This window comes from Oncorhynchus tshawytscha, linkage group LG09 (genome assembly GCF_018296145.1).
Source record: "Oncorhynchus tshawytscha isolate Ot180627B linkage group LG09, Otsh_v2.0, whole genome shotgun sequence".
Taxonomy (NCBI): Eukaryota; Metazoa; Chordata; class Actinopteri; order Salmoniformes; family Salmonidae; genus Oncorhynchus; species Oncorhynchus tshawytscha.
In genome coordinates this window covers 16,564,513-16,588,035 of record NC_056437.1, presented here as the reverse complement: position 1 = coordinate 16,588,035, position 23,523 = coordinate 16,564,513, and the positions used below count along the sequence as shown (strand labels likewise).

At 41.6% G+C, this 23,523-nt stretch overlaps 2 protein-coding genes and 1 non-coding gene across 7 annotated transcripts; 2 read left to right on the top strand and 1 right to left on the bottom strand.

Annotated features, from left to right (window-relative positions):
* Positions 1–12,440: 12,440 nt before the first annotated feature.
* LOC112257450 lies at positions 12,441–15,491 on the bottom strand. 5 transcript variants are annotated; one of them, XR_006084039.1, is made up of 8 exons: positions 15,046–15,490; positions 14,427–14,511; positions 14,106–14,249; positions 13,866–13,957; positions 13,486–13,766; positions 13,281–13,360; positions 13,121–13,155; positions 12,441–12,970 (listed from the first exon to the last, which is right to left on the bottom strand). It is a non-coding gene; the product is annotated as a CWC27 spliceosome associated cyclophilin (transcript). The 5 variants fall into 5 exon arrangements; XR_006084038.1 differs by having other exon boundaries at positions 13,121–13,360; positions 15,046–15,491; XR_002954576.2 differs by having other exon boundaries at positions 12,441–13,155; positions 15,046–15,489.
* A 59-nt stretch (positions 15,492–15,550) lies between these two features.
* LOC112257449 (SREK1-interacting protein 1) lies at positions 15,551–18,917 on the top strand. The gene is made up of 5 exons (XM_024431006.2): positions 15,551–15,814; positions 16,208–16,252; positions 17,620–17,778; positions 18,211–18,283; positions 18,388–18,917. The coding sequence occupies exons 1-5, from the start codon at positions 15,802–15,804 to the stop codon at positions 18,551–18,553; spliced, it is 456 nt and encodes a 151-aa protein (XP_024286774.1). The 5' UTR covers positions 15,551–15,801; the 3' UTR covers positions 18,554–18,917.
* Positions 18,918–19,106: 189 nt separating this feature from the next.
* LOC112257448 (peptidylprolyl isomerase domain and WD repeat-containing protein 1) lies at positions 19,107–23,370 on the top strand. Its single transcript, XM_024431005.2, has 11 exons — positions 19,107–19,286; positions 19,493–19,595; positions 20,003–20,106; positions 20,231–20,351; positions 20,532–20,979; positions 21,144–21,334; positions 21,674–21,863; positions 22,300–22,481; positions 22,639–22,720; positions 22,825–23,007; positions 23,147–23,370. The coding sequence occupies exons 1-11, from the start codon at positions 19,154–19,156 to the stop codon at positions 23,288–23,290; spliced, it is 1,881 nt and encodes a 626-aa protein (XP_024286773.1). The 5' UTR covers positions 19,107–19,153; the 3' UTR covers positions 23,291–23,370.
* Positions 23,371–23,523: the final 153 nt, after the last annotated feature.

Here is a 23,523-nt window from a genome sequence, read left to right as displayed (position 1 = left end):
ATAGAGATTGCATGGCTGTGTGCTCAATTTTATGTGTATGTCAACAACGGGTGTGACTGAAATAGGCAAATCCACTGATTTGAAGGGGTGTCCACATACACTTATATATACACAAAAGTATGTAGACACTGGTAATGTGCTGGAGATAATGAAATTTACGGTGAAAAGTGGTGGAATTGCCCTTTAAGCGCGAGTTCCATTGTCTGCAGGGCTGAAGGAATGTCTACTGAAATAACAACGGTAGACTATCTTTCTGTGTGAATAAAAGTCTAATGACTGTTATTCTTTAACCCTGGAGCTTGATTTAGATGTGGCATTTTACTGCCTGACTGACTGTAAAGTGGTCACCAGGACGACCCAGTAGCTCCCCTAAAAATAAAAAGGTGTACATTGTGTTGTGTCTTAAGTTGTGTGTATGTATGTATGTATGTATGTATGTATGTATGTATGTATGTATGTATGTATGTATGTATGTATGTATGTATGTATCACACACTACCATTCAAAAGTTTGCTGTCACTTAGAAATGCCCTTTTTTTTAAAAGCCATTTTTTGTCCATTAAAATAACGTCAAATTGATCAGAAATAGAATGTAGACATTGCTAATGTTGTAAATGACTATTGTAGCTGGAACAGCAGATTTTTTAATGGAATATCTTCATAGGCATGCAGAGGCCCATTATCAGCAACCATCACTCCTGTGTTTCAACGGGATGTTGTGCTAGCCAATCATCATTGATCATTAGAAAACCCTTTTGCAATTATGTTAGTACAGCTGAAAACGGCTGTGCTGATTAAAGAATTAATACAACTGTCCTTCTTTAGAATAGTTGAGTATCTGGAGCATCAACATTTGTGGGTTTGATTGCAGGCTCAAAATGGCCAGAAACAATGAACTTTCTTCTGAAACTCGTCAGTCTATTCTTGTTCTGAGAAATGAAGGCGAGAAATTGCCAAGAAACTGAAGATCTCGTACAACGCTGTGTACTACTGCCTTCACAGAACATCTTAAACTGGCCCTAACCAGAATAGAAAGAGGAGTGGGAGGCCCCGGTGCACAACTGAGCAAGAGGACAAGTACATTAGTGTCTAGTTTGAGAAACAGACGCCTCACAAGTCCTCAACTGGCAGCTTCATTAAATAGTACCCGCAAAACACCAGTCTCAACATCAACAGTGAAGAGGCGACTCCGGGATGCTGGCCTTCTAGACAGAGTTCCTCTGTCCAGTGTCTGTGTTCTTTTGTCCATCTTAATATTTTCTTTTTATTGGCCAGTCTGAGATAGGTCTTTTTCTTTGCAACTCTGCCTAGAAGGCCAGCATCCTGGAGTCGCCTCTTCACTGTTGACGTTGAGACTGGTGTTTTACGGGTGCTATTTAATGAAGCTGACAGTTTTTGTGAAGTGCACCAGTCCCTCCTGCAGCAAAGCACCCCCGCAACATGATGCTGCCACCCCCGTGCTTCATGGTTGGGATGATGTTCTTCGGCTTGCAAGCCTCCCCCTTTTTCCTCCGAACATAACGATGGTCATTATGGCCAAACAGTTCTATTTTTGTTTCATCAGACCAGAGGACATTTCTCCAAAAAAGTACGATCTTTGTACCTATGTGCAGTTGCAAACCGTAGTCTGGCTTTTTTATGGTGGTTTTGGAGCAAACCACCATAAAAAAGCCAGACAATGCTGAGCGGCCTTTCAGGTTATGTCAATATAGGACTCGCTTTACTGTGGATATAGATACTTTTGTACCGGTTTCCTCCAGCATCTTCACAAGGTCCTTTGCTGCTGTTCCGGGATTGATTTTCACTTTTCGCACTGAAATAGGTTCACCTCTAGGAGGGAGAACACGTCTCCTTCCTGAGCGGTATGATGCCTGCGTGGTCCCATGGACCAGGCTTGTGGAGGTCCACAATTTATTTTCTGAGGTCTTGGCTGATTTCCCCATGATGTCAAGCAAAGAGGCACAGAGTTTAAAAGTAGGCCTTGAAATACATCCACAGGTACACCTCCAATTCACTCAAATCACATCAATTAGCCTATCAGAAGCTTCTAAATCCATGACATCCTTTTCTGTACTTTTCCAAGCTGTTTAAAGGCACAGTCGACTTAGTGTATGTAAACTGTATGTAAACTTCTGAACCACTGGAATTGTGGTACAGTGAATAAGTGAAATCATCTGTCTGTAAACAATTGTTGAAAAAATTACTTGTGTCATGCACAAAGTAGATGTCCTAACCAACTTGCTAAAACTATAGTTTGTTAGCAAGAAATTTGTGGAGTGGTTGAAAAACGAGTTTTAATGACTCCAACCTAAGTGTATGTAAACTTCCGACTTCAACTGTGTATGTATGCATGTATGTATGTATGTATAAATAAATAATACCAGTCAAAAGTTTGGACACACCTGCTCATAACAGGGTTTTTCTTTATTTTTACTATTTTCTACGTTATAGAATAATAGTGAAGACATCAAAAGTATGAAATAACACATATGGAATTATGTAGTAACACAAAAAGTGTGAAACAAATATATCTGAGATTCTTCAAAGTAGCCCCTCTTTGCCTTGATGACAGTTGTGTACAATCTTGGCATTCTCTCAACCAGCTTCATGAGGTTGTCACCTGAAATGCATTTTAAAACATGTTTTAACCTTTATTTAACTGGGCAAGTCAGTTAAGTACAAATTCTTATTTTCAATGATGGCCTCGGAACAGTGGGTTGACTGCCTTACTCAGGGGCAGAACGACAGATTTTTACCTTGTCAGCTAACAGGTGTGCCTTGTTAAAAGTTCATTTGTGGAATGTGTTTCCTTCTTAATGTGTTTGAGACAATCAGTTGTGTTGTGAAAAGGTAGGGGTGGTATACAGAAGATAGCCAGAGTTGGTAAAAGACCAAGTCCATATTATGGCAAGAACAGCTCAAATAAGCTGGTGACACCGTCTGTGATTTATTTAGAATTCAAGGCACACTTCATCAGCATGGCTACCACAGCATTCTGCAGCGAGACGCCATCCCATCTGGTTTGCGCTTAGTGGGACTATCACTTGTTTATCAACAGGACAATGACCCAACACATATACAGACTGTGTAAGGGCTATTTGACCAAGAAGGAGAGTGATGGAGCGCTGCATCAGATGACCTGGCCTCCACAATCACCCGACCTCAACCCAATTGGTTTGGGATGATTTGGACGGCAGAATGAACTAAAAGCATCCAACAAGTGTTTAGCATATGGGGCTGTTGGAAAAGCATTCCAGGTGAAGCTGGTTGAGAGAATGCCAAGAGTGTGCAAAGCTGTCATCAAGGCAAAGGGTGGCTACTTTCAAGAATCTCATATATTGATTTGTTTACACTTTTTTGGTTACGACATGATTCCATGTGTTAATTCATAGTTTTGATGTCTTCACTATTATTCTTCAATGTAGAAAATAGTAAAAATAAAGAAAAACCCTGGAATGAGTAGATCTGTCCAAACTTTTGGCTGGTACTGTATTTATTATGGATCCCCATTAGCTGCTTCCTGGGGTCCAGCAAAACTATGGCAGGTTATACAATTTTAAAAACATTACAATACATTCACAACACACTGTGTGCCCTCAGGCCCCTACTCCACCACATATCTACAGTACTAATTCCATGTGTATGTATAGTGCGTATGTTATCGTGTGGGTGTCTGTCTATGTTTGTGTTGCTTCACAGCCCCTGCTGTTCCATAAGGTGTTAAATATATATTTATTTTTTTGTTGAATTTTTACCCACCTTTTTCTCCCCAATTTCATGGTATCCAATTGTTAGTAGCTACTATCTTGCCTCATCGCTACAACTCCTGTACGGGTTCGGGAGAGACGAAGGTCGAAAGTCATGCGTCCTCCGATACACAACCCAACCAAGCCGAACTGCTTCTTAACACAGCGCGCATCCAACCCGGAAGCCAGCCACACCAATGTGTCGGAGGAAACACTGTGCACCTGGCGACCTTGGTTAGCATGCACTGCGCCCGGCCCGCCACAGGAGTCGCTGGTGCGCGATGAGACAAGGATATCCCTACCGGCCAAACCCTCCCTAACAGGGACGACGCTAGGCCAATTGTGCGTTGCCCCACGGACCTCCTGGTCGCGGCCGGTTGCAACAGAGCCTGGGCCAGAACCCAGATTCTCTGGTGGCACAACTGCGCCACCCGGGAGGCCATATATATATTTTTTTTTTAATCAAATTTTACTGCTTGCATATGTTACTTAATGTGAAATAGAGTTCCTTGTAGTCATGGCTCTATGTAGAACTGTGTGCCTCCCACAGTCTGTTTTGGACATGGGGACCGTGAAGAGACATGTGGCATGTCTTGTGAGGTATGCATGGGTGTCCGAGCTGTGTGCCCGTAGCTTAGACAGACAGCTCAGTGCTTTCAACATGTCAATACCTCTCATAAATACAAGTAGTGATGAAGTCAATCTCTCCCCCACTTTAAGCCAGGAGATTGACATGCATATTATCAATATTAGCTCTCTATGCTAGGTAAAGCTCCGCCTTACCTCAGCTCACTGGTCACAATAACAACACCCACCCGTAGCACACGCTCCAGCAGGTATATCTCACTGGTCATCCCCAAAGCCAACACCTCCTTTTGTTGCCTTTCCTTCCAGTTCTCTGCTGCCAGTGACTGGAAAGAATTACAAAAATCACTGAAGCTGGAGACTTACATTTCCCTCACTAACTTTAAACATCAGCTATCTGAGCGGCTAACCGATCGCTGCTGCTGTACATAGTCCATCTGTAAATAGTCCACCTAATCTACCTACCTCATCCCCATATTGTTTTGATTTACTTTGCTGCTCTTTTGCACACCAGTATCACTACTTGCACATCATCATCTGCTCATCTATCACTCTTGTTAATCTGCTAAATTGTAATTACTTCGCTACTATGGCCTATTTATTGCCTTACCACCTCACGCCATTTGTACACACTTTATATAGACTTCGTTTTTTTCTATTGTGTTATTGGCTGTACGCTTGTTTATTCCATGTGTAACTCTGTGTTGTTGTTTGTGTCGCACTGCTTTGCTTTATCATGGCCAGGTCGCAGTTGTACTTGAGAACTTGTTCTCAACTAACTTACCTGGTTAAATAAATAAAAGATGAAATAAAATGTTTAAAAAAATATATATATATATATATTTTTTAAACTCAGTCAGTGGCATGTCATTAGTAAAAATGTTTTTAAAAAAGGGGCCTAAACAGCTAACCTGTGGAATTCCTGATTCTACCTGGATTATGTTGGAGAGGCTTCCATTAAACAACACCCTCTGTGTTCTGTTAGACCAGTAACTCTTTATCCACATTATAGCAGGGGGTGTAAAGCCATTACACATACGTTTTTCCAGCAGCAGACTATGATCGATAATGTCAAAAGCTTCACTGAAGTTTAACAGCCCCCACAATAATTTTATCATTAATTTCTCTCAGCCAATCATCAGTCATTTGCGTAGGTGCTGTGCTTGTTGAATGTCCTTCCCTATAAGCGTGCTGAAAGTCCGTAGTCAATTTGTTTACTGTGAAATAGCATTGTATCTGGTCAAACACAATTTTTATCAGAAGTTTACTAAGGGTTGGTAACAGGCTGATTGGTCAGCTTTTTGAGCCAGCTGATTGGTCAGATATTTGAGCCAGTAAATGGGGCTTTACTATTCTTAGGTAGCTGAATGACTTTTGCTTCCCTCCAGGCCTGAGGTCACACACTTTCTAGTAGGCTTAATTTGAAGATATGGTAAATAGGAGTGGCAATATTGTCCACTATTATCGTCAGTAATTTAACATCCAAGTTGTCTGACCCCGGTGGTTTGTCATTGTTGATAGACAACAATAAACTCATCCACACTGACTTTACGGAATTCAAAGTACAATGCTTGTTTTTCATAATTTGGTTCGATATACTTGGATGTGTAGTGTCAGCGTTTGTTGCTGGCATGTCATCCCTAAGCTTTCTTATCTTGCCAATGAAAAAGTAATTGAAGTAGTTGGCAATATCAGTGGGCTTTATGATGAATGAGCCATCGGATTCAATGAACGATGGAGCCGAGTTGGCTCCCCCCCCAAATTTTTTTTATTTAAGATGCCCAAAGCCTTTTACAATCATTCTTTATCTTTGTTTCATACTATAGTTTATTTTTATTTAGTCACATGATTTCTTAATTTGCAGTAATGTTTGCCAATCGGTTATTTGCCATTCCTTTTGCCTCATCCCTCTCAACCATAACATTTTTAAATTCCTCATCAATCCAAGGAGATTTAACTGTTTTTACAGTCATTTTCTTAAATGGGTGCGTCCTTTTTTGTAACTGGAATAAGCAATTTCATAAATGTGTCAAGTGCAGGGTCTGGTTGCTCCTCATTACACACCACAGACCAGCAGCATCTGGTTGCTCCTCATTACACACCACAGACCAGCAGCGTCTGGTTGCGCCTCATTACACACCACAGACCAGCAGCGTCTGGTTGCTCCTCATTACACACCACAGACCAGCAGCGTCTGGTTGCGCCTCATTACACACCACAGACCAGCAGCGTCTGGTTGCTCCTCATTACACACCACAGACCAGCAGCGTCTGGTTGCTCCTCATTACACACCACAGACCAGCAGCGTCTGGTTGCTCCTCATTACACACCACAGACCAGCAGCGTCTGGTTGCTCCTCATTACACACCACAGACCAGCAGCGTCTGGTTGCTCCTCATTACACACCACAGACCAGCAGCGTCTGGTTGCTCCTCATTACACACCACAGACCAGCAGCGTCTGGTTGCTCCTCATTACACACCACAGACCAGCAGCGTCTGGTTGCTCCTCATTACACACCAGCAAATATTCTTTACATCATCAACACATGAATCACTACAAAACTTATTGAATGAGCTCTTATACAGTATATTAGGCCCAGCCTTTGGAGCTTTGGTTTTCCTAGACATGGCTATTATACTGTGATCACTACATACGATGATTTGGATACTACTTTAAAGCAAATTTCTGCAGCATTAGTAAAGATGTGATCAATATGTTGATGGGGGGGGGGATTACAATCCACCACACGAGATAAACCACCCCCTGGACTGGCTCAACAGGCTATGCACCTTAAACCCCCTAACCAAGACATTTTTCAGTTAAACCATGACTAAGATTGGAAAAGACTGGTCATGGTTATCCGTTAGCAACATAGTGTACATAGACCCATATGGAAGCGTTTTGCTTCCCCAGTCATGCCCCGTCGGGTTTAACAAAAGTGGCGGCTACCACATGCCCTGCTTTTAGGATTCACTTCAATATATATATATTTTTTAAACAAACTACTGCAGAGGCCCCAGGCACTTCATACAGACTGAGACCTGACTTAATCAATAGGAATGGTGATGAGGTGTTGAGCTCAGATCTCTCTCTGGTGAATGCTGTGGAGGTGAGTGGGATTGATGTACAGAGCATTTGGAAAGTATTCAGACCCCTTTACTTTTTCCACATTTTGTTACTTTATAGTCTTATTCTAAAATGTATTCAATTGTTTTTCCACTCATCAATATATACACATACATACACACACACACACACACACACACACACACACACACACACACATACAATACCCCATAATGACAAAGCAAAAACAGGTTACAGAAGGTTAGAAAAAACTGATATGACAATTACATAAGTATTCAGACCCTGCACTCAGTACTTTGTTGAAGCACATTTGACAGTGATTACAGCCTCCAGTCTTCTTGGGTATGACTCTACAAGCTTGGCACACATGTATTTGGTGAGTTTCTCCCATTCTTCTCTGCAGATCCTCTATAGCTCTGTCCAGTTGGATGGGGAGCATTGCTGCACAGCTATTTTCAGCTTGTAGAGTCATACCCAAGAAAACGAGGCTGTAATCGCTGCCAAAGGTGCTTCAACAAAGTACTGAGTGCAGGGTCTGAATACTTATGTAAATGTGATATTTCCATTTTTTATTTGTAATACATTTGCAAAAACTTCCAAAAACCTGTTTTTGCTTCGTCATGATGCAGTATTATGAGTAATAAATAAATAAAAGCTAAAATATTTAATAGATTTTATAATAATGCTGTAATGTAACAAAATATCAAGTGGTTGATGTTTTCCAAATGTTCTGTATATAGCTGTATCATGAGGTTGATATACAATTAAACAATAAAAGGCACGAGGGGGTGTGGTATATGGCCAATATACCATGGCTAAGGGCTGTTCTTATGCAGAACGCATTGCGGAGTGCCTGGATACAGCCCTTAGCCATGGTATATTGGCCATATAGGACAAACCCACGAGGTGCCTTATTGCTATTAAAAACTGGTTACCAATGTAATTAAAGCAGTAAAATGTTGTGTCATACCTGTGGTATACGGTCTGATATACCACAGCTGCCAGCCAATCAGCAATCAGGGCTCAAACCACCCAGTTTATAATAATGGATAATGATGTGATAAGTATATACAGTGGGGCAAAAAAGTATTTAGTCAGCCACCAATTGTGCAAGTTCTCTCACTTAAAAAGATGAGAGAGGCCTGTAATTTTCATCATAGGTACACTTCAACTATGACAGACAAAATGAGAAAAAAAAATCCAGAAAATCACATTGTAGGATTTTTTATGAATTTATTTGCAAATTATGGTGGAAAATAAGTATTTGGTCAATAACAAAAGTTTATCTCAATACTTTGTTATATACCCTTTGTTGGCAATGACAGAGGTCAAACGTTTTCTGTAAGTCTTCACAAGGTTTTCACACACCTTCCTCCACACATTCCTCCATGCAGATCTCCTCTAGAGCAGTGATGTTTTGGGGCTGTTGCTGGGCAACACAAAGATTTTCTATGGGGTTGAGATCTGGAGACTGGCTAGGCCACTCCAGGACCTTGAAATGCTTCTTACGAAGCCACTCCTTCATTGCCCGGGCAGTGTGTTTGGGATCATTGTCATGCTGAAAGACCCAGCCACGTTTCATCTTCAATGCCCTTTTCACTCAAAATCTCACGATACATGGCCCCATTCTTTCTTTCCTTTACACGGATCAGTCGTCCTGGTCCCTTTGCAGAAGAACAGCCCCAAAGCAGGATGTTTCCACCCCCATGCTTCACAGTAGGTATGGTGTTCTTTGGATGCAACTCAGCATTCTTTGTCCTCCAAACACAACAAGTTGAGTTTTTACCAAAAAGTTATATTTTGGTTTCATCTGACCATATGACATTCTCCCAATCTTCTTCTGGATCATCCAAATGCTCTCTAGCAAACTTCAGACTGGCCTGGACATGTACTGGCTTAAGCAGGGGGACACGTCTGGCACTATCTGTGTTGTAAGTTTGATAAAGGCTTTTTAAATTCACATTAAATACTGTTTGCACCCCACCAGCAGTGTGAGTATCTAGAGAGGTTTATTCATCTCTCCTGTAACATACAGGACCAAATTGGGGTTCCCTCTTCAATTTCAATTTGGTCATAGTAAATATATACTGTATTATGATGGCCTCTCTTGTGAAAATAGCACACACCTCAGACTGATTACGTCACTTGATGAGGTAAATGAAATGTTGTCTGGTCACTTGGCAACTATGGGAAACAATTGCCTGGCAATACGGTAAAGACGTTTTGTGTAGATGTGAAATATATTTTTGTTTTTCAGTGAGATTCCTAATTTTCACACCACACACACACAACTGTCCTTCAGTTTTACCCCCTGCAATTGAGCATAAAGGAATAACTCGGTGGACCAAACAATAAAATACACCTTTGTGGTCTAAAACAATATCTCAGAGAGCGAGAGAGACAGGAGAGGAGATCTGCTCTACAACAATTGCCCCTTTGTCCCAGGCCCAACACTGTACTGTACCGACCAGCCTCCTCTTTGATTCTGTGCCAACACAAACCACAGTGCTGGGGTACAGGTCTACAGTCAAACAATCTACACTTGTGTTTAATATACCCTAGTCTGTTAGGGTTGGCCTACCTGTCAGTCACACGTACAGCTGACTGGCAGGGCCGAATCCTTATCCCATTGGGGTTAAGAGGCAAAACAACTCGCAGCTAGATAAGAGTTTCTGATAAAGCTGCTGTTGTATGGAAATCTGCACAGTGGTATTGTGAGATTACGACACGGATTACAGGATTCTCTCAGCAACTGATTTTGGACAATGGACTCGAGGTCTGTGATGCATCTTTTCAATCTAGGTTACAAAAACTGTCACAATGGTTCTCTACCCGACTCTCCCTCCCTTCTCTCGGTCTCGTGCCCCCCTCCCATCCTCTCGACTACAGCAGGGTAAGTCATGTAGTGTGGGTGCCAGCATTTCTCTTTCACCTAGCAGGAACTGGCTGCAGTGGACAGGCCGGGTTCATTGATGTGGGGCCAGTGGCCCGAGGTGTGTGTGTTAGCAGCAACAGCAGGGGAGGTGGGGGTTCTGCTTGGCTGACAGGGTGTCACTAGTCCTCATCAACACCCTAGCATCAGTACCGCCAACCCTCTGATTCATTCATGGTCACCAAAAAGTCACTGTATTTAAAATGTTAGTGTGTACTTTTACAACAGATAGTGTTCAATCAATCAGATATGGTGTTTGTCATTGTAATCATCTTGGACTATCTTGGACTATTATCTTGGATTATCTTGGACACTACTACAGTAGTGTAGCTAACTGTAAAGGATCGCACACATCGCACCAAATGTGGATCTAGAGATTGTCTGCCGATCGTTCAGCACAGCGTTTTAGGAATCACCCGCTGTAGACGTCTTACAGCCAACATGTTTGACAGATTCTCTATTTAAAAATGGGGGCAAAATGACAGACGCACTCTGTTCAGAGGTGCTCAGTACTCTCGGCCAGCAAACGCTACTGGAGTGTCTGAACCCTGAGTCGCTCTGCATAAGTTAAAATGTTAAATGTGGAGAGTGAGGAGTCATTGTTGAGTTATCAGTGTCGGCATGCAGCCTACAGTACAGCCTGTCCATCGGATTAATGATGCCCAATGCCATTACTGCAAAGCTGCTGAACTACACTGTTGTATTTCTATGAAGAGGACCGCTGGTATTTTCAGTCATAGAATGAATAGAACAGGCTTCCCCATTCAAGTCTATTATTAGTTCTATTCAATCTATTTCTGTGTGTTCAGTAATACTGCATCATAACATTTATCACAAGATTCCTTTGAAGAACACCTATTTTTGTTAGAAAAGATCAAATGAAACGATCTGTCTTTCATGGCTGATTTCCTTGTGAACTGAACCAACCTGTCAGACTGGGCTCCCATGTCTACGCCATAGGTCTACGCAGTACAACAGCACCTCAGCCTGGCTAGTCTACAGAATTACAACTGCCTCTGTACCACTGATTTGACATCACTTTCTCTTGTACAATAGCGCCACTTGTTGGTTACCTAGTCAGCTGTCTTATAAGAAATGTAGCAGTTAAAGGCCCAATGCACTCAAAATTCAGTGTCATATTGTGTAAGAGCTGATGAAACTAACACTGGAAAAGTGTGAAAAAAATGTGATCAGTGTTATTTCTTGTTGCTGACCAATAATAAAAAAGGTCAAAACGTTTGCCCATGACAGCTAGTTTTCCATTTTCTTTTTCCCACAGAAAACTCTGACAGTCCTAGCAAAATTCTTGCCTGAGAAATAGTTATTTGCTAAAAAAACATTTTTGCCCATTTTAATGGAAATCTATTACACAAACCAGGTTTCCATACAACCTTTTAATACGAGCAAATTGCATGTCGAGCAAAAGATCAATTAAATTTGTCCTCAGAAGAGGGGTGGTGGTGAATGGGCAATTATTTTTTTTTACAAATAAAAGTACATGTCGAATATATATATTTTTTACGACAGGCCTAATAGAAACAGACAATGTTTCGGTAAACTTTCCAAATGTCGACAAAACACGCTAGACAAGGTGGGATCTTTTTGCGTCTGTAAAATTAATATGCAAGAAATGTCAGTTGAAACGCTTTTATGCGCAAATATTGATATAATAACCATAAATTTCGAAGTAAACTTGGAGTCACGCAATGACATGTGTGGTCCTCCCACCACGACTCAGGAAAGCCTGCAGTTTATTAGGCTACAGATGAAGTCAGTAATGAACGTCACAAGGTGGTGAAAGTGCAAGGTGATGAGCTTGATGCACCTTTCCAATAAATATTGAGGGTCTTATTCTGGTGACATGACCGTCGATGCTTGGCTGTCGTTTGACAAATAAAAATAATCTTGCTCCTTTGTCCATAATAATCCCATGCAGGCTATACAGGTAGAGTATTTGTGAGCTTTTGGCTAGAGTTTACATGCCAATACCAGAGTGGGCATACTCACTATATAACAGAGCATATTTTGAGAAAACCCATCAGTAGAGTTGAAAATGCAATAGAATTTTAAAAAATCTTGGGTAAATGGAAATTTAACCGCAAAAGGTATTTTTATGTGCACTATATCATCACATACAGCCTTTAATCTGCAACAAGTCAATTTGACAGAAACACATCTCTGGTGGGAAAATATTGTTTTTATGCATAAAAATCTGTCGACAATTGGATGGAAACCTAGCTAGTAAGGTACTTAACTGTTATCCAGAAATTATTTGATAATAATATAAAAACAGCTGCATTGGGCCTTTAAGAAAAAGTGGCATAAACTCTGATGAACAAGTAACGTAAACAATGCTATTATAGCGTAACATGTGAGAAAACATTCCCCAAATTAAAAAGAGGTGTGTAAAAGGCATTTAGGCTATGCTGTGGATGGTATATCATTTTTGTGTAATCAACCTGCGGTTGGTCCTCTTCCCTCTGTCCTCCTCACTGGGGTCTGTACTCTTCTTCTCCTCCATCTTCTTAGAGATCCTCTCACTCATTTCCTCCCTCTCAGAGTCATACTCCTTTTCATCGCCATCCGCATCTCCCTCCGCAGCCTCATCATCCTCTCCCTGAACACAAGAGAATGTGAGAGAGAGATGAGAGAAAGAATGGAGAACACTCAGAGAAAATGTGTTTTCCAACAAGTTGAATGGAATGCAATATAATGTGATGCATTTGGTCTTGATTGAGCAGATAACATGAAGGAATAAGAGCATAACTCTGCTGCTTCTCCAGCTGCACCTTGGCTTTTCTCCTTCAATAACAAGACAAATAGATTCAAATAAATAATATATTAACGCATGAATTTAATTCATTGTCAAAACAAGATAAGTTGAGGCAGCAGAACATGGTGTCTGTACTAGATCTTAGTGTACTGACTTGTTGACTGTGGGGACAGAGCTAAGCAGTGGATCATCCTTCAGCAGGTCATGACTGCTTTTGCTTTTCCCCTTCAGTGTCTGGATGAAAAGAAACAAGGTGTGTGTATATATCTGACAGACAAAGAATGGGTGACACAATACATAAGATGGCGCGCTTGATTTGAAGTGCAGAATAAGAATAACACAGGTCATGTTATAATTACCTGGCTGACTTGAGTTACCATCTCCTCTTCCTCCTCAGCTTCCTCTCCGAATGACAACAGACTAAAGTTCCTGACAAAACAAGTATGGTCGACCGTTCATAACTACAGTGCCACGCTTCCAAGTCAGCAACAGATTGAGAGTGAGGAGCAGAGAAAGTGTGTATAATAGTAAATTAAACACTGTTGCTTTGGACAGATTTCTTGCCCTATTTTTTGTCTTCATCCTTTTGGGATTTTTTTGTTTCACGTGGAATGATGTCATCAAAAGGAGAATGTAACACCTGCAGAGAAGATTTAAGGAAACAAAGTCTGGCGGAATTGGAACAAATGAATGGTCAAAGTGCTAAAATACTATAGTGTGATGTAAACCCAACCCGTACGTCAGTGGTTCGTAACTTGTGTGGATTTAAATGTCTTTCCTCCTGATCACATTCCACTTCTGCTAACCTGAGCATGTTGTACATTGTATCACCTGTATTGAGGAAAGGAAGATTCATTTACAGGAAAAGATGGCTTCTAGAATCTGTTTGCTGCAATTACAACTGAGTTGGCTCAGATTACAAATGCTGCATACTAAAAGATTTACAACATGCATGGATCTTCTTCTTTTGGCGTTTTACCTTTCCAAAGATGGTGTGTTTGTTGTTGAGCTCATCTGCCCGGCCAAGGGTGAAGAAGAACTGGCTGCCGTTGTCATGGGGCCCTGCATTGGCCATGGCAACCAGGCCTCATCTGTTGAAGTGCAGTCTGGAGTGGAACTCATCCTGAGAATGTGGGACAGAACCAACAGAAAAACAAAAACAGTTTCATCATTAGTAGCAGTAGTTTGGGTGAGTTGGCAAAGGTTCCAAGTAGAAGAGTTCTGTTTATGTCTAGTCTTATCTTTTGGGGGGATTGAACATGATCCGAGATAATGAGGTGATGAGACAGTGAAGGTTAACCTTGAACTGCCGTCCATAGATGGGACTCTCCACCGTCCAGGTGCCTGTGGGATCTCCTCCTTGGACAATGAACTCTGGCACCACTCTATGGAATGATATTTTAACTTAGTTTACCTGTTGTCCATACAGTTGGTCCTTTTGGTAGGGATGTGAGACAATAAATCACAGGAAAGTATAATTACATCAACTTTTCAAAGTGCTGGTTCAGATTTCTAGCAGAACCATGTAAACAGGTGCACGAGCTAGGCAAGTACGCATGCATCTCGTGCATTTTATATTGTGCATATAATTCAGGTGATAGAAATCTGAACGTACTACCAGCGCTTTGAACATTTGATGTAATTATTCCTTCCTGTGATATATTGTCTCAAATCCCCTACCGCCAAAAGTCCGAACTGCACAGACAACGGGTATTTAACAATCTGGCTTGTAGAGATCGTAAGAGTAAACTTTCCTGATACAAACGCTCATATCTGCCCAACGTACGATTCAATGCAATTCAATGTCGGGTTTCTAGACAAAGATAATTTGTTCTGAATGATCACTTTATCATGCAAGCCATTGTCGTGACAGTGAGATATTAATAAGTGTCACCAGGGGAACAAATGCTCGCGCTCACCTTTCCATTTGATGGAGGCTCTTGAATGTAGATGTTGCTCATTCTGTCGTTGAGATCAATGAACAACTAGAAACCGGGAATCCGTTGTTTTTTCAGCAGTAGAATAGATAGCTAATTTACTTTTTTTTTCGAGAATTCAGCACTAAGTGGTTTGCAAAGATGTAGAGATGAATGTCTACATTTCTTGCTAACCCAGATTACTGTCAACCGCCATGTTATTTAATCATGGGTGTTTTATTTACCTCGAGTCAATGGGGGTGAAGGATATTTGCCAAGTCAATGCTTGGAAGCGTTTTTCCCTAATATTAGTTCGTGGGTGATATTTTTCAAATAGTAACGAACTATTATTACATATTTGTAGGAAAATCACGTAATTACACAAATCTGTTAAAATATAGATGAATCATTATTTTCATATTCTTCAAAAAAAATGTGGTCCGTGTGTTACATTGTAAACAATCCCACTAAAACATCGCACAGAACATAAATGAGCTTGAAGGAGGCTTGCACATTTATATCAAGAAACCCCTCATTATGAAATATATATGAAAAAGAAGAGAGTCACAAATACTAGTAAATTATAATTATTTCTCAAGTAGTGAGTGAAATCCGCTCAAAATGCGGTTTTACCAAAGACGTTACAGGGAACTAACCCGTTGATATTTCCTACAGGAGCTATTTTGTAGAGGACCCACTGGGAACTTTATGGTTTGAAGTTTATGAACGCAACAAGGTTTTTGTCAATCAAGTGTGATAATGGCTGCATCAGGTATGTTTGATCCAACTTAAAACTAATCGGATGTCATATTAGAATGGCAATTGGAGTTAGCTAGCTATAGCCTAACTATCGAATAGTTGCCTTTTTTATGGAATTTATGGACGGCTAGGTTAGCTAGCCTCTGATTAGCTAGCATGATTGTGCTCAATGTTTAGATAGCTAGCTAAAGTTATTTCGATAATAGTTTGTGTATGGCAGTTTAGCTTCCCTATTCATTTGATAATAGTTGTGTTATGCTATAGCTAGTCTCAATGTAAATCATAGAAGGAATCCAATTATTTTAGGCGTGGAATATAACGTTACAGGCCTACGTTTTTGCTACACAACAACAAAGCAAGAAGTTGTTACATTTCTAAATGATTTGATTTCTCACTTAATTTGCAGGTCCCAATAAGGACATCAGAGCTGGGTGTAAGAAATGTGGTTATCGTAAGTAATCTTCATTGCTTATATCATGTCTCTAACTCTACATATTCAAGCCTTGTGAATACAGTTACAACATGGTCTTTGCTGACCCCTGACCCCTGAGTGTGTCAGATCACATTTTATTGGTCACATACACATGGTTAGCAGATGTTATTGCGAGTGAAGCGAAATGCTTGTGTTCTAGTCCCGACAGTGCAGTAATGTCTAACAAGTTATCTAATCTAACAATTCCACAACAACTAATTTATACACACAAATCTAAGTAAAGGGATGGAATAAGAATATATACATTTATGGATGAGCGATGACCGAGCGGCATAGGCAAGATGCAATAGATGGTATAAAATACAGTATATACATATGAGATGAGTAATGCAATATATGTAAAGATTATTAAAGTGGCATTATTAAAGTGACTAGTGATCCATTTATTAAAGTGGCCAATGATTTCAAGTCTGTATGTAGGCAGCAGTCTCTTTGTGTTAGTGATGGCTGTTTAACAGTCTGATGGCCTTGAGATAGAAGCTGTTTTTCAGTCTTGCGGTCTCAGCTTTGATGCACCTGTACTGACCTCGCCTTCTGGATGGTAGAGGGGTGAACAGGCAGTGGCTTGGTAGGTTGTTGTCCTTGATGATCCTTTTGGCCTTCCTGTAACATCGGGTGCTGTAGGTGTCCAGGAAGGCAGGTAGTTTGCCCCCGGTGATGCGTTGTGCAGACCGCACCACCCTCTGGAGAGCCTTTCTGTTGTGGGTGGTGCAGTTGCCGTACCAGGCGGTGATACAGCTTAACAGGATGCTCTCAATTGTGCATCTGTAAAAGTTTTAGGGTTTGTTTTAGGGTTTGTGACAAGCCAAATTTGACGAGGCGCTATTGCACCTTCACCACGCTGTCTGTGTGGGTGGACCATTTCAGTTTGTCTGTGATGTGTACGCCAAGGAACTTAAAACTTTCCACCTTCTTCACTGCTGTCTCATCGATGTGGATAGGGGGGTGCTCCCTCTGCTGTTTCCTGAAGTCCACGATCATCTCCTTTGTTTTGTTGACCTTGAGTGAGAGGTTGTTTTCCTGACACCACACTCTGAGTGTCCTCACCTCCTCCCTGTAGGCTGTCTCGTCGTTGTTGGTAATCAAGCCCACTACTGTTGTGTCGTCCGCAAACTTGATGATTGAGTTGGAGGCGTGCATGGCCACGCAGTCATGGGTGAACAGGGAGTACAGGCGGGGGCTGAGCACACACCCTTGTGGGGCCCCAGTGTTGAGGATCAGCGAAGTGGAGATGTTGTTTGTCATAAGCATACTGTGCTAGATACAGCTGCTCTCTAAAGTACTTCCCTTCATTACTCTCTTCTCTACCCTTGTCATTTCATCAGCGGGCCACCTGACGTTCGAGTGCCGTAACTTTGTGCGTGTGGACCCCCGGAAAGACATTGTCCTGGACGTGAGCAGTACAAGCAGCGAAGAGAGTACGGAGGACGAGCAGGAGGATCTGCCTAATGACAAGCTGGGCCGGGGAGGAAAAGACTCAAAAGGTCAATACAGTACAACAGACAATTTTTAAAATATATATTTTTAATTTAACCTTTATTTTCTCAGTACTGAGACCACGGTCTCTTTTGCAGATAAGCCCTGAATTACAGAAAATACACACATCAAAATGCCAGCAGAAAGAAAAACACGGCCATAAAAAAACAAACACATTCATCAGTAATAAGCTCCTCAATCAGCTTTCTGAATTGTCTTAGAGGCACCAAAACATCACATTTAAGAACATTTTGAAGCTTGTTCCACAAACAACAGAACAATAGTTATGTTATAAGACTTAGCACTGCTGTATTACTCTGTTATAACATACACAGTTATATGACCTAGTCTTGGCTTCATCACCTGTGTTACGTTCACTTTTATTCAAGTGTTTTTTTTTTTGTCTGAATGGTTTTGTGTATTTGTCCTGATTGCTGTAGGTTCCCAGGAGGACACCAGGAAAATTAAACACAAGAGGAGGAAAAGTAAAGACAGAAAGTCTGAAAGGAAGAGGTACGTCACATTGTCTTCTAATTCCAGTATCTGTGATAAATAATTATGCCTATTATTAGTGGTGTTGTATGTTTAATAACTGTGGAAGTTGTCATTTTTTGCAGGTCCTTTTCATCAAGTGACGAAGAAGAGAGCAAGAAGAGAAAGAAACACAAAAGCCACAAGAAAAAGGGCAAGAAGGAAAAGAAGGAACGTCACAAGAAGAAGCAGAAGAAGAAACATGATTCTTCCTCATCTGACAGCTCTAGCAGGTCCTCTGACACTGATTGAGAAGATGGAACATTTAGGGACAGATTTGCTGAGTATTTGCACCTGTCATTTAACAGAGGAATCAAACTAAGACATGGAAATGTATTTAGACACACTTTACCATAAAATATTCTAGAGTTTTTTTTTTTTACTTTAATTTTAAATTTTGTTCTATGATTTATGTCCTATGGAAAGTAATAGGTGCAGACACTGAGTGTATCTGGCCCTCGCGTTTCACAGATTCAAGGTCTGGTCAATATAGCCTCTGCTACAAATGAAACAATGGACCCACATTTACTGTTACTTGTTTGACTTTGGTGAATGCTGAAAGTATTTTTGTTGTTATTGACGGAATTTGTTATTAAAGGTATTCTATACATAGAAAGCTTGTAGATTATCTGATTTATTAGCAAACCGTTTGAACTTTTTATTTTCCAAGTGTTGATCTTTCAAGTAAATTATCAGAATGGAAAAGGCAGATGAAAGAAAGGATAGATGCAGAGCCATGCACTTTAATTCCACGTTTGTACTGCAGGGAGCGGTATTAAGCTATTGAGTTGTTCTCCAAGCCCGCGGTGAACGGATACGGAAACCGAGGGGAAAACAGTGAATTCGGCAAATATGGCGGCCACCACAGAGAACGCAGATCTGAAACGAAAACTAAACGAAAATCAGGATGATGGAGAAGCTGGAGAAGAGGAGGAGTGGGTTGGACCCATGCCAAGCGAAGCGACACAGACCAAGAAGAGAAAAGGTTTATGATGGAAAAGCTAACCAGCGAGTTAAAGCAATTTGAGCTAGCGAGCTATGTTGCATTGCTGGATGTGTGCTAACTTCTGTGCTCCTCGCTATTAAGCTAGCCTGAGTGCCTAGCGCTCAAACAATTTCCCAGAACAAAGCTGAAATCGTGTTGCTCTCATTGTGATTGCTTCTAACAATAGTGGTTTTGTTTTCGTACAGTGCTGGAGTATGAACGTGTGTATTTGGACAACTTGCCATCGGCAGCCATGTACGAGAGGAGCTACATGCATAGGGATGTTATAACGCACATTGTCTGTTCCAAGTAAGTATTGTAAACGTTCGATAACTAGCTGTTGCAGTTTTCTAGCTACAGGTATATGGTTCTTTTGTCGGTCATCACTAATTACCACAGCCACAAAGCCATAAACCCTGCCTATGTCTACAATTGATCTTCTTAACATCGGATTTTGAACCTAACCTTAGCAGTAACCTTAACTACACTGGTAACCTTATGCATAACCCTGAATTAGGGTTTTCATTCATATTTACGATATTGCCAATTTTGACTGCGGCTGTGGTTCAGGTCTTGGTCCCGCATGAGACACTTTCACTTGCTGATTTGTTTACTTCCTGGTACATTGATTTGTGTTTTCCTGGATGCCAAATGTTACACACACACCAATGGTGATCAGTCTGCCTCATAAACTCTTGTATTATTTTCATTTCCAGGACAGATTTCATCATCACAGCCAGTCAGGACGGCCATGTGAAGTTCTGGAAAAAGAAAGAAGATGAGGGGGTAGAGTTTGTCAAACACTTCCGCAGTCATCTTGGTACGAATAATGCCTCTGTATGAATTAACATGTATCTTTATGCAACCTCAGACTGGGCTTTAGATAGACTGAAATGTAATTTCAAGGCTAAAATTCACTGTTATTCTTGTTCTATGTGTTACAGGAGTTATAGAGTGTATTTCTGTCAGTGCTGATGGAGCTCTATTCTGTTCTGTTGGGGACGACCAGGCCATGAAAGTCTTTGATGTGGTCAACTTTGACATGATCAACATGCTGAAGCTGGGGTGAGTTTGCATCTTTTGCTTATTGTTTTTAAAGGTGAAACGTTTAGCAATTTAGCTTGTTTTCTTAAAGCCAAAATATATCCCTTCTCCCACTTCAAAAACACCATACGAGTTATAAAGCTACAGCACATATTTTATTCCTAGTTGATCTGCCATTCCTCTGCTCTGTGTGTTGTGTAGTTTCCACCCTGGCCAGTGTGAGTGGATCTACAACCCAGGCGATGCCATCTGCTGCGTGGCCTGCTCAGAGAAATCCACTGGGAAGATCTTCGTCTATGATGGACGAGGAAGCAATGAGAAGCTCCACACCTTCGACAAGATGCACTCCTCTCCGCTGTCCCAGATCCGCCTCAACCCTAGATACAGGGTTATCGTCTCCGCAGACAAGGCTGGAATGCTGGAGTATTGGACCGGCCTCCCCAGCGAGTTCAAATTCCCCAGGCACGTGGACTGGCAGTATAAGACTGACACAGACCTTTATGAGTTTGCCAAAAACAAAACCTACCCCACCAGCCTGGCCTTCTCCCACGACGGGAAGAAGATGGCTACCATCGCAACCGACAGGAAAGTCAGGATCTTCCGCTTCCTGACGGGAAAACTGATGAGGGTGTTTGATGAGTCGTTATCGGTAAGTTTCCAACTTTCAGAGTCAGGACTTTATTTCATATTGCTATTAATAAACTGTGCTACATCTTGTTATAATTTATCACCGTTTCCCACATTTCCCCAGTGCATTTATCTGAACTGTGCTAATTTCTCTCATCATGGCCCATCTCTGACCTGATCCTGTAGAAGTTCACAGAGCTGCAGCAAATGAAGCAACAGCTGCCAGACATGGAGTTTGGTCGGAGGATGGCGGTGGAGAGGGAACTGGAGAAAGTGGATGGCATCAGGCTGACCAACATCATCTTTGATGAGACGGGTCACTTTGTCCTCTACGGAACCATGCTGGGCATCAAGGTCATCAATGTGGAGACCAACAGGTAGCATTTAAATGGTCAAAATGGACTTAAGACAGTAATATCCTCTAAAAACACAGTGGGTGTCAGCCACGGAGAGCTACAGGGAGAGCAGGCTTTTTGCACCAAAAAAAAACACTCATTCAACTTATCAAGCTCTTGATGATAAGTTAATTAGTTGAATCAGATGTTTTAAGGCTGGATGGAAACAACATTTTGCACACACTGTTGCTCTCCAGGGCCAGGGTTGTGGACTGTCTCTAACCCTTGCCCCAACAATGTTTTCATGAAACCCCTTTGTCTTGTGAAAGTGACGAGAGCATTAGTCTAACATGTTTTTATTTCCCACCCATGTGTGTTCAGGTGTGTACGTATCCTGGGGAAGCTAGAGAACATTCGTGTGGTGAAGCTGAGCCTGTTCCAGGGGGTTGCCAAGGCATGCAATACAGCTCCCACCATCGAGATGAAGGCATCAGACAACCCGGCCCTGCAGAGCACAATGCCAGACCCCACCATCTTCTGTACTGCTTTCAAGAAGAACCGCTTCTACATGGTAATCAACTTTATTTGTCCCTGCAGGGCAATTGTAGCCCGTCCAAAAGAGAAATGGTCTATTACATTTTGCTCCCTTGAAGTACTGCTATTTATTTGTTATTATAAACTGGGTGGTTCAAGCCCTGAATGCTGATTGGTTGAAAGCTGTGGTATATCAGACTGTATACCACGGGTATGACAAAACATTTATTTTTACTGCTTTAATTACGTTGGTAACCAGTTTATAATAGCAATACGGCTCCTCGTGGGTTTGTGGTATATGGTCACGGGCTGTGTCCAGGCACTCTGCGATGCGTTGTGCATAAGTACAGCCCTTATACCAGCCATATACCACACCCCCTCGTGCCTTATTGCTTCATTCTTTGCCATATTTTCACCCGCATTACATAATTTCCTCAGGATTTTTGTAACTATTCCTTCTTTTGTCTTGGTAGTTCTCCAAGAGGGAGCCGGAGGACACTAAAAGTGCCGAGTCGGACAGAGACGTGTTCAACGAGAAGCCGTCTAAGGAGGAGGTGATGGCTGCTACCCAGGCAGAGGGGCCCAAGAGGGTGTCAGACAGCGCTATCATCCACACCACCATGGGAGACATCCACATCAAACTGTTCCCTGTCGAGTAGGTCACCCTCTGTTGTTTTAGTGGGCTTCCTTTCCATTTACAATGCCATGGGTTCTGTCTGTTAACTTTCCTCAGAACCTATACAGTTTTGCAATTATGATATATTTTATTGGACAATTTTACTTATGTTTATAGACTACTTTATGTATCTCAGGTGTCCCAAAACAGTGGAGAACTTCTGTGTTCACAGCAGAAATGGTTATTTCAATGGCCACATATTCCACCGCGTCATCAAGGTAGGACATTTCAATCACTGCTCATTGTTTTGACTTTGTAGTAGGAACTGAATCACAAGATGTGACAGACTATGTTTTGACTGTTCTCTTTCCTCTCCACCCAGGGCTTCATGATCCAGACAGGGGACCCTACAGGGACGGGCATGGGAGGGGAGAGTATCTGGGGAGGGGAGTTTGAGGATGAGTTCCATGCCACGCTGAGACACGACCGGCCCTACACACTCAGTATGGCCAACGGAGGCCCCGGCACCAACGGATCACAGTTCTTCATCACCGTCGTGCCCACGGTAACTCTTCACTCTCTGAAGTCTGATCTTTTACTTTCTCGTTTTATCCCTGTTTTGTCAAGTATTGTACATTTCTGCATTATGTACAAAGATGTTCAAATAAACCTAAGTGAACATCTCTCCCTACTTGTCTTTACAGCCCTGGCTAGACAACAAACACACCGTGTTTGGAAGGAGTGCCAAAGGAATGGAGGTGGTTCAGCGGATCTCCAACCTCAAAGTCAACCCTAAAACAGACAAACCTTACGAAGACATCAGCATCATTAACATCACCATCAAGTAATCATGTTTCCATCTCACCAATATGTTGTGTACTATTACGTTCCATTTTTAAAGTAAAGTGTTGGATTATTCAAGAATGCATCTTGCCGCCTGTTGCATTTTTCTATCTTGGACGTGAGAAATTAAGAATTTGTTGGTTGCTTAGTAACATGTTTGTCAACAGAGCTGTACTTTGAATAAACCAGTGTCTTAACATTCATTACAGAACATTCAGATAGAAATGTCCATGTTACT